General features: G+C 40.2%; 1 protein-coding gene across 5 annotated transcripts in view; it reads left to right on the plus strand.

The window, feature by feature from the left end:
* pacsin3 (protein kinase C and casein kinase substrate in neurons 3) overlaps positions 1-10,603 on the plus strand; it is a 38,063-nt gene that overhangs the window by 3,460 nt on the left and 24,000 nt on the right. Inside the window, exon 2 of one of the 5 annotated variants that reach the window (XM_030414868.1) lies at positions 2,020-2,086. The exons of 1 other annotated variant lie outside the window; for it this stretch is intronic. Coding sequence is in view for 2 of the 4 variants with exons in the window: in XM_030414872.1 (XP_030270732.1) it covers positions 8,871-8,874 (4 nt within the window). In the remaining 2 variants the exon portion in view is untranslated. Of the gene's footprint in view, positions 1-1,889; positions 2,087-8,686; positions 8,875-10,603 lie in introns of those variants that run through there. 3 more of the 5 variants (XM_030414870.1, XM_030414872.1, XM_030414867.1) reach the window with 3 other exon arrangements.

Below are 10,603 nucleotides of genomic sequence, written 5' to 3' on the forward strand. Positions count from 1 at the left end.
GTTTCGTATTTGGCCTTAAAAAATGATTTTAGCTCTATTTCTTAGAAACCTGCTTTCAGGAAGTTTTGGTTTAAGCTGTATAATGTTAGGGAATATAAATCCTGGGATTTCTCTGTTACATTTTCTAGACAGCGAGGCTTAACGCAGCCAGGCTGGAGTCAAATGTGAGCAGCAGGAGTAGAAGGTTCAGGATTAATCTTTGGCCGTATTGCCTGCGACATGCAACAGACTGTGCCAAGCCAGCCCTGCCGCCTGCGTCGCGCTTGCAGGCTGCAGGGCTGGATGCAGAGCTGGCATGGTGGCAGCTTTGGCCCAACATGGCCTCCCTGATGTGGTTATGGTTAGAGCTAGAGATGAGCTGGGAGTGCAACTGTGTGTGTGGGAACAAGGCTGAGTTGTCCTTTTCTTTCAGTCTGCTGTACTCCACCTCTCTTAGATCTGCTTTCGTTTTGTTGTCTGTCCTCGACTCGCCTCTACCACAGAACCATCCCATGGTTTGTTGTCAGTTAGACACAGAGCCTCGGGCTGTCAGACAGTATAGTAGTGAGATCACCAGAAGAGTAGGAGTGTGAAATGTTAATGTGAAGACCTGTAATTACATGTGATTCACAACTTTGAGTTCCTGACAAGATCAACTGTCACTTCATTGATTCAGGAACATGAGAAATGTTTTCAATAATGTGAAACTTCACAACAGTTATATATGCTTTGATAAGATGAGCAATTACGACTTATTATCATATGTATATGATAACCAAGGAGATGCAGAAAAGAAAGATCACTTGGTCTATCAGAGCTCAGGAAAAGATTACATTCCAGCTTCATTTTGATGATAACTGACCAGTGAAAAGTTTTTAGTCGTCAATCAAGAAGTCATGATCATTTTTTCTCCCTTAGCGTTCAGTCTTTTTAACTGTGACTGGATTCTGAACTATTGGGCAAATTTGCTGTCTCATAAAATGTCTCCATTAAAAGCATGGAATACAAAAATGAGACTATTCTTATTCCTTTAAAGGTTAAATATTTTTGTTTTGTTTTCATAATGTTTGTTTTTGAAGCTCCATGCAGTGTTCATCGTAATTTAAAAAGAGTGCATCAGTTCTGAGTTAAGCACTCGCATGAAAGACAAATGAAGTGAGTTGCCTTTCTTTGCACCACGCTTTGCCCTCAAACTGTTCTCTAATGTCTAACCGCATGTCATGATGCAGCTTTAATGTGTTTCTACATTATTATCATATGCCGTGTTCTTTACTAACCAGTTGCATTCACTGTTTGTGTTGTGAAGCGGATGGAGCTCTTGGCTCTGGTTCATGAAACCTTCAGTAGTTGTAAATTTAAATCTGTGATATTATATTTCTAATGATAGATACCCCAAGTCAGGATCACTACCACAGTAAGTGCCCCTTTATCCAGAGTTGATTTTCACAGTAAGGTGTCATATATATTGTCACGACTCAGTTGAATTGATATCACAACAACTGAAATAGAAATGGCAGAAATTTAAGACTTGTAAATGTAAATCAACTTAAAGAGTTCAAACTTGTTTGAGATATTGACCAGATATTGGTTTTCTCTCTCACAGTCTTAAAATAAACTTAAAATGCATAACATAATCAGATTCATAATCACTTTAGTAAATCAGCTCACGGCAAAATCACAATTTTAAAAGCTGACACTCCCTTCTCATCTCATTGCCCAGGCAGGTAATTTTAGAGGTGTGAGCTAACTGCTCTGACCTCTTCTAATGGAGGCCGCTGGTCTCTGGCTGTTTCATTAGCCGTCCACTACAGGCTCCATGTGTGGCATTTCACCACGACTCCCAGAATGTGCCACCTTCCAGCCACCATTGAGCCATATATCGGGCGACTGGCCCACTCTCATCTGAACACTGTTGGTCTGCAGGGGGATCTAACCGCATGCTGCTCTGCTGTCTAACGAAACCTCTCTGTGTGTTTTCCCTTTGCTGTCGCTTCTGCCTGAGGGTCCTCCTCTCCCTGTCTGTCCCTCTCTTCCTCTCAGGCCTGCGGAGACAAAAGACTGTCTTCTGTTTGGACATCTGTCCATATCTATTTTCGGCTTTGATAAGGTAAGTCCTGCTGTCTCTCTGGGCTGTATTCTTCCACAGTGCGTGCAGTGTTTTTTGTCCTGTGTAACACGTGGTTTGTGTGCTGTTTATGTTGCGTATTCAAGGCTCATCATTATATTTATTGTGCTCCTGTCATCTAATGACAGCAGTGTGACATTTAACAAGCTGCATTCGTGATTCACAGAATTGCACTTACCATTCCATTCCACATTTTTATTTGACTTTCACACAATGATTTCTGCTCACACCTCCCACAAACTACTTATAATCCTCTCAGGATCTGGATTTGTTATCTTTTTGTAAACTCAGTGATACCAGGTGATATCTAAGTCTTAAGTCTTTAAACATACTTTGAAATGTGATTTGGCATGAAAAGATGGGTATCAGACCGATGTAGTAAGAGGTTTTTCTAGCGAAATACAAGGCTTACTACTTATCAAAATCATAAGCTTCAATTTATACAGTGTTGAATATGTAAAATAAGGAACTACCTTTGTCTTACCTCACATTTACTCTATTCAGAAACAGATATTGGTGCAAAGTTTCCAGAACAGCTGCAATGTTTTTCCAGTTTGGAAATCAGAAGCAAAAGCATGATGCCTTGTGGTTTTGTCCAGTCAGATGTAGGAAGGGTTCACGTTGTCTTAGTGAAGAGGAGTCAGTAACCCATTCTTCAGCCTTTTCTTTAAATGACATGTGCCTCAAGCAGATGTCTCTGACGCCTCACATGCTCACAGGACGCAAAGTGAAACTGTCGTTTGTTTGAGTTGTGAGGGCAATGCTGGCAGTGTACTCTACATGTCAGTAGCAGCGTCCCCCAATATGCTGTTGTCTGTAATGTCATTTTTAAAAATTAGAATGTCATTTGGATGCTTTACATATTTGCGGTTTACTTAAGTGAAATTGATTATTACTTTCACTATTACTCACGGTTGATCTATCTGCCACGGCACCTTGGCCAATATTTTTTAATAGTTGGATGACAAGATTGATACCCCTGTCAGGTCTGCATGGTAAATATTAAGCCAGCACTAGTAGTTGGTGTGCTTACCTTAGCTGTAACGGGAGGAAATAGCTGCACACAACACGCCATAAAACCACAATGTTTTTACACTTTTAAATTTTTTCTTCTGTTTATTCAACTAACAAGACATTATGTATGAATCAGTTAGCTTTTGGGTTGCTCGTTGGAGGACTTTGATGCTTTTGGACAGAGCTAGGCTAGCTGTTTCCCCATTTCCAGAATTTTTGCCAAGCTAAGCTCACTGGCTGCAGGCGTAGCTTCATATATATTATAGAGACATGAGAATGGTATTGGTCTTCTCATGTGACTCTTGGCAAGAAAGCTAATCAGCGTATTTCACAAAATAACAGACTGTTCCTTTAAACTTTCATCTTACCTTTATTACACAAACTAGGATTGTTAATCGATTAGTCATGTCAAGACAATTCAACACAAAAAAGAAACCTTTTTGGATGTCAAGTGTAGTTAACAGTGTGATCCATACACATTGGCGTAAGATTTAAAGCTGCTGGCTGTGACGATGTTCAGAGACTTCTTCCTTCTTACTTTCTTATTTTTCTCGTCTTGACTCCTCACTCAGCATGTATCTGCAAACTTGGCAGTCGTGACTACACCGTGGGCTGAAGAAGCAGCGATAATCAAGTCCTGTTGGCATTTTAGAGAAGCATCAGCTACAGCTCAGCCTCACACTGCGGTGGGTTGTAACATAGAAACGGGTCTAATAAAACAGCTTGTGGGCGAGCTCATCCAATACGTAATTCGGTCGAAAACACTGTTACACTTCCAAACTTCTTTTGAGATAGATTATAGTCCTGTTTGTACCTTGGTTGCCATTTCAAGGGATAGATAGTTGATAGTACAGCACAACGATGGCTTTTTATGGCGGATTATGTGGTTTATTTCTGCCTCCAGCAATCATAATTTTGAGCATGGTATCATTTTCCTTTTTTCAAACAGCGAGTCTCTCATTTCGGAAAGAGACACAGCAGAGATCTGGTACACAGCTGTTTCTCAGGCCAGCTGTTGGCAGAGTAACTGCAGCTGGAGCAAAAAAAGTATCAAAAGATGCTTCTGTTTATACTGTAGATGTTAGAAGCTTCCAGGCCCCAAAGTGTGCCTACATACTCTCAGAATTTCTGCAGGAATGCAGGCATGCTGAAGCAGAGGAGCTTATAGACTTATACTCGTGCAGGCCTCCACCTGCTTGATATGTACAAACATATAGACCGAATCTGGCTGCAGCGAAACTGTTGGTGTACATTAATCAGATTAATGACCGTGAGTTTTCCAGTGGAGCTTATGAGGTCTGGACCAGCCTCTCTATCCGTCACTCCCTCCTCCTCATCCCTCTCTCAGCTGGTCTCTCCCCTCCTCCTCCTCCTCCTCCTCCTCCTCGTCCACACTGGCCTGACCCATTTCTCTGTAAACCAACAACCAGGATCCTCTCCTGTCCTGTCATGACTGTCTCTCTCTCTCTCTCTGTACCCACCCATCTCCGTAGCAGGCCTGGATTAGATGGTAGATACCGCCTTATTGTGTATTTGAGTGACATGATTTCATGTCTCTCTTTGATTGTCTTCTCTTTGTGCTTGTGAACTGAGATGTCTGGTTGTTTTTAGTTTAGTTAGTTCTTTATTCTTTAGATAGGGAAGTAAATCACAATTCAATGAGGAATTGCTCAATCAACTTGGTTTTATCATATGTTTAATATCAATGAACTTACAGGAGAATCCAGCCAATGGCGCTTTACTGGGAAGAGAATATGTGGTGTTAACTTTGGTAGTTTAGACTATAGATGTACAGCTGCACTACTGATTTACAGCTGAAAAAGGTCTTCAACTTCTTCAACTTCAAAATCTTTGAAGTTTTATGTAAGCAGAGCACTGACAAATACAGTAATAATATTTCAGACCATCCCTGCTGTAGGTTTGAAACGAGGTTGTTAAAGGTTTGTATCTTGTCAGCTTGGATTCCCAGTAGTAACAGTGTATTCACATGGAGACTCAGTCATGGCAAAAATAGCATCGAAACCTCAACAGAAACCTCTCAAACCACCCCTGCAGCAGTTGAACTGTATGCTCAGCATGTTCCCAAATATCCTTCCTTTGCCCATAATTTGCTACTACCGGTAAAGTTTTGGATGCATTAATACACTGATGCAATGCATTTAGTCATTTTGTTGAGAAAACTATTTTGAGATGAACATTCTAGACATAACGGTATAAACGGAGAGAGGAATCCTAGTCTGGAATCAGTTGTATCCAAGTGGACTACAATTGCCATCTTTGATAAGAATCAAACTTTTTCAGAGCCACAGTGGGTGTCTGTTGGCTTGATAATCAAATTGAAATGCAATTTTGTTTTCCCTCTCTCTGATATTGAGTTTATGTTTGCCATTTCTGTTAATTTGCACCAATCAGGTCTGGTGGTCTGTCAACCCACCATGTTGCTCCAGATAGAAATATTTCAACAACTATTTGATTTGCATGAAAATGGTTCAATTATCCATGGTGCCCAGAGGAGAAATTCTAATGTGTTTGGATATCCCCTGACTTTCTATCAGGTTAAAATTTAAATGTGTCAGACACTTTGGTTCCACAACTTAGGACATGAGTTAAGTAAATCAGTACATTGAATCATGCTTATATGCCAAACTACATTAGCAAACAAGCTAAACACTATACCTATTTGTCTATTCAATATGTAAGCATTGTCATTGTGAGCATGTTGGCGTGCTGATGTTGGCATTCAAACAAAGTGCTGCTGTGTTCGACTGTAGACTCTTAGCTGACATTAAAGCTGTGGTTGCAATGATCAGTTTATATGTTTTGTTGTTTAAAGGAACAAAGGAAGGTTGAGTTGTTAATGGGATTCATTAAATGAAGTTTTGTAAGTAACTTGTACGTCTGCTTGTCGACATTTTCATCACACTTTTTCTGTCAGCATTTTTCAGCTGACAATGAAGATTGTGTCTCTATTTTAAATTCTGCCAACAAAGCTCAGTAGTTTTTTTTCAACCTGTGGAAACAGTCATCAGTAAGCACAATCCCTTCAGAAACTGGAGAGGTGAGCAGCGAACAGACTTCTGGAAACTGGTGTGTTTAATACTCAAAAGACAAATTATTTCTTTAAAATACAAGATAGGAATGTCTGGTGTTTCAGCCTTTTGTGGTGAGGTAACCAAACCTCAGTACTCGAGCACAAAGAAAAGTGGAGGTGTTGAATTCTTCTGTGAATGTCATTTGATACCTGATTTATTCATTTAGCTGGTGTATGTGTGCATATGCACATGTGCATCCATAGTTCTTTTATTTATATGAGCTCAACAAACCGGCTCCACATTCCCAGAAACCACATCAAAAGATGCTTGTGTCTTGTGCTATCAGACCTCCTCCGCCTCTTCCTCCTCCTCACCCTTCTCCTAACTTCTCTTTTGCTTGTATAGGTCTGTCTCTATTTCACATGTCTTTGGCACACATAATGATGAGCAACACTTTGCTCATCCCAAACTGAGTTTGTATTTGCCTGTACTTCCCTCATCTCACTGTTAATCCCACAAATGCTTCTCTCTCCTCTTTCTCTCTTCTTTCATAGCCTCTTTCTTTCCATCGCCTTTTCAACTCTTTCAACGGTCCTCCTGTTCTCTGTCGGTCAAGCCTGACAGTCTGCTGCCCAGTTTTGGATCACCAGCCTACCTGTTGCTTTTGGATGCCTTCAGATGGTTAATGGAGTCAATTAAAGTGAAACCAGGGGCCATATTAACACAAACATCCTTTAGACAAAAAACAGAATTGTGATGAGGACATTTTAGAGAATTTTCTTAAGAGCTCATTTTATGTTAACGTCCAGGTTCATTCTTCTATTTGAGGGTCCTAGTAGAATAGTTTTACATACTTTAATTTTCAAAACACACATTATTTTTCTCATGTGATGCATTGCTGCAGCATCCCTTTTAACTGTCTTGAACGTTCTGTTTTAGCTACAGAGTAAGACATCTTGCCTCTGTTCAATCTATGGTGAGAGTTGCACATGCACATTACTTTACTGGCAGGATGTAGCCAATCAGGCAGAATAAGGCGGGTCATACCAAGTAGAGATCCAAAATAACACTGCTACAGCAGAAACAACTGTATGTCTGCTATGTCAGCTGACTAGAGTGTATATATTTTATATTAAATACATTAAAATATATATTTATATAACCCCTGTTACACAGTGATGCACATAAGTATGACACTTTGACTGCGTAATGATTTCTTCCGACAGTTTAATGAAAAGAATATCACTCTGAAGTTTGTATGGTACATATAAAGCTCCCGCCAACGGCCAGTGAGCTTAGCTTAGCTTAGCATAGAGACAGGAAACCTCTAGCCTGGGTCTATACTTACGTGATGATTAGTTATTAACACTTCATATGTAATTTGGTCAGTCTACACCAAGTAGAGGCGTAGAACTGCTATGTCCATGACTAATTATTGGTCAGGAAATTGTCACTTTAGGTTTTTGTACATAATAAATAAATGATATACAATGTGTTGATTATGGCCCCAGTTTTGCTGGTAGGTGGATTTAGTCAACTTTGGATGAAGCCAAGATGGCTGTTCACCTCCGTTTCCAGTCTCAATGCTAAGCTAAGTAATCTTGGTGTTGGCAGTAGCTTCATGCCCTGATAAAAGGCTTTATATCAGTTTCATGTTTGAGCACTAACTCTTGGCAAGAAAGCAATCGAGCATATTTCCCTAAATGTCAAACATTTCCTTTAGTTCAGTCCTCACCACTTGCTGCCAAACCAGCTTTCAGCTCTAAAATGGCTGTCACTCATCTGTGCAAGAAAGATAGTGATTTCTGTTTGAGATGCATCAAGATGTTGCAGCAGCTCAATGAAAGGGAGCAGCTATGTTGCAACACTTTGTCATTTTGTAATCAATTACATATGTTGAACCTAATTGCATTTGAATTGATGGCTTAGGTATGGAAAAGTCATATTGTGTTACGTCACATCTCAAAATATTTTTAAACAGCTTGATAAATCTTTGGCCTCTGCTTAATTTGTGTCATATAAAGATATGAAACACTCAGCGATGTTAACTTATAATGTGAGATATCACCTTTAGACCTTCACATCGGCCCTTACTGTATGTCCCATACATACGCTCCTACCCCTCTGACCACACTGTCTACAGCTCCAGCAGGTCCCTGACCTCGAGCATGGGCTGACGTCCCGTCGTGTGTGTGTTTTAAAATGTGTGTGGTTAAACTGAGTGGATTGAACCCAAGTTCATAATCACTGATGGAGGAATGTAAACATCCTCAAAGAACACACACACACACACACACACACACACACACACACACACACACACACACAGCCATTGGCGGGATGGTGTGTGCCTCAGGGACTCTCCACATAACCTAAACACAGAAATTTCAACTGACCATCTGTTCATGGAGATACTTTTCAAGCCAGGAATTTAATAGAAATATATTAAGTAGGGTTATGTATTTTTAATTCAGTTATGTTTAAGAAGATTTATTCAAATCGTGCAGATTTGCTCCCTGACTCTGACGGGCACGGCTCGATGACGTTGCATCTGCAATCTGGTTTTGTTTTGTCCTCTGCACGACTTCATATCCCAGGGGTAATGTTCAGGTTAATTCAGAAGTGGAGTGCTTTGCCTGGCTGATTGTTTTTCTTCTTTTTTTGACACGTTTTAAGATTTTGCTGATTCGGCAGTTTCCTCTGCTTTTTGCAAATCTGTTATGAGTAAGTTGGCTATGCAGTTGAGTGGTTTCTTTTTTCGTCAGTTATTTATGAGATTTTGGAGTTTACACAGCGTGTTTCATTTTGAAAATGAATCATATGTTGTTTGCCATTCTTGTGTTAAAGGTGCTTTTTCTTTCTCTGCTTCATCTTACCTTTTGTGTTAAAAGTTGAAACACTTTTTTTTTTCCATAAAAATACTTTATACATCAATTAAACTAATAAATAACTTTGAAGTACATATAGGCTAACATGTTCTTTATTGGTTACTCAAATCATCTAATTTGTGATCATTTTACCAATGGAAAATTGCCTTAGAGGCCAATCACAGCAAGGCACTACACTAGAAACAGATCACCAGTAAACCAGTGTTCCTGTGGTGCCCCATGCCTGGCATGGTTTTTCGAGCGCTTTCAAAAGTTGAAATGTTTTCAACTTTTCAGTTGAAGGTGCTGAGTTACACTGCATTTTCCATTACTATATATAATGGCCTATTGCTAACACAGCCCTGTTCCACAGATGCATCATGCTGTTTTGTCCAAAACATGCTTTCCCAAGGCATTTTTAAAGCAACCACACCTGTAGCAACAAGTCTCTGTGTGATCAGAGCCTTCAGGTATTTAAGAAGCTAAATCCATTTTTAAAATCTATTTATACAACTAGTGGATGGATTGCTGACAGATTTGCAGATGCTCATGTTCCTCTCTGGAAGAACTGTCCGAAACATGTCCTTTATCGCTAACATCAGGGCCAATATTGTAATATGTCTAATTACAGCACCTGGAAAAACTGATGACAGAAGTCTCGCGTGTCATTTCGATTAATTAGTAAGGGTGTCATGATTTCGATTTTAAATTGAAATCGACCGAAATTAAGTCAAAATCTCGAACTTCGAATTAAAAAATGTAATCGTCGATGCTGCCACACCCCCATGTCACGTCCGGTCGGCTTGTGCTGCGAGTCAACCTCCTCTAACTTAGCTACTAGCTAAGCCAGTAGCTATTAGCTACAGCAAGCCAAACGATAGCATGGTGTTACGCCATTCCCGTTCGACTCCCAGACCGTGGTCAGGAAGCACAGGGGAGATGATTTCCTCCAGGGCCGAAGTTTCTGTTTACCTTCGGGGTGAACCCCTTTCAGGTGTTAAGCTGGTCGAAGAATAATACCAAGGAGCTTTGCTGTATCTTGAGGAGCTGTCGCTTTTATTCACAGCCAAACTGCAGCCTATATTGTACACTTTATTGCTGTCGCTACTCATGCTGCTCCTTTCGCTTCTCCTTCCTCTCCCAATCATTCGCTGTCCGCACAAACACACGCTCACTCACTCTCGCTCGCCCACTCACACCTTACGCAACTTACACACACACACACAAACCTCACGCACCGCCCTATTCCTGAAAGGGGCTACGCCACTCTTACAACAATGGCAACTGCAGATGTAGGAGACCCATGGACAGAACTTGAACCCCCTCCTCTTTCATTGAAGTCGCTGATGTGGAAGTATTTTGGATTTCCAGTGAGTTACGTTGACAACGTTTGCGTTGTCGACAAAAAAAGCCACAGTTTGCAAGCTCTATGTTATTTTTTACATTATGTTGTTAATAAATGTTTTAAATTTGACAATGTAGGGTGGTACATTGTGAACAAAGGTCAGATATTATATTGCATATTCTAAAAATGGCATGGCAACCTGTGCTTTAAAAAAAAGAAATGTAAAAATTGAGAATCGAAT

The sequence above is a fragment of the Sparus aurata genome, chromosome 4 (assembly GCF_900880675.1).
Source record: "Sparus aurata chromosome 4, fSpaAur1.1, whole genome shotgun sequence".
NCBI lineage: Eukaryota > Metazoa > Chordata > Actinopteri > Spariformes > Sparidae > Sparus > Sparus aurata.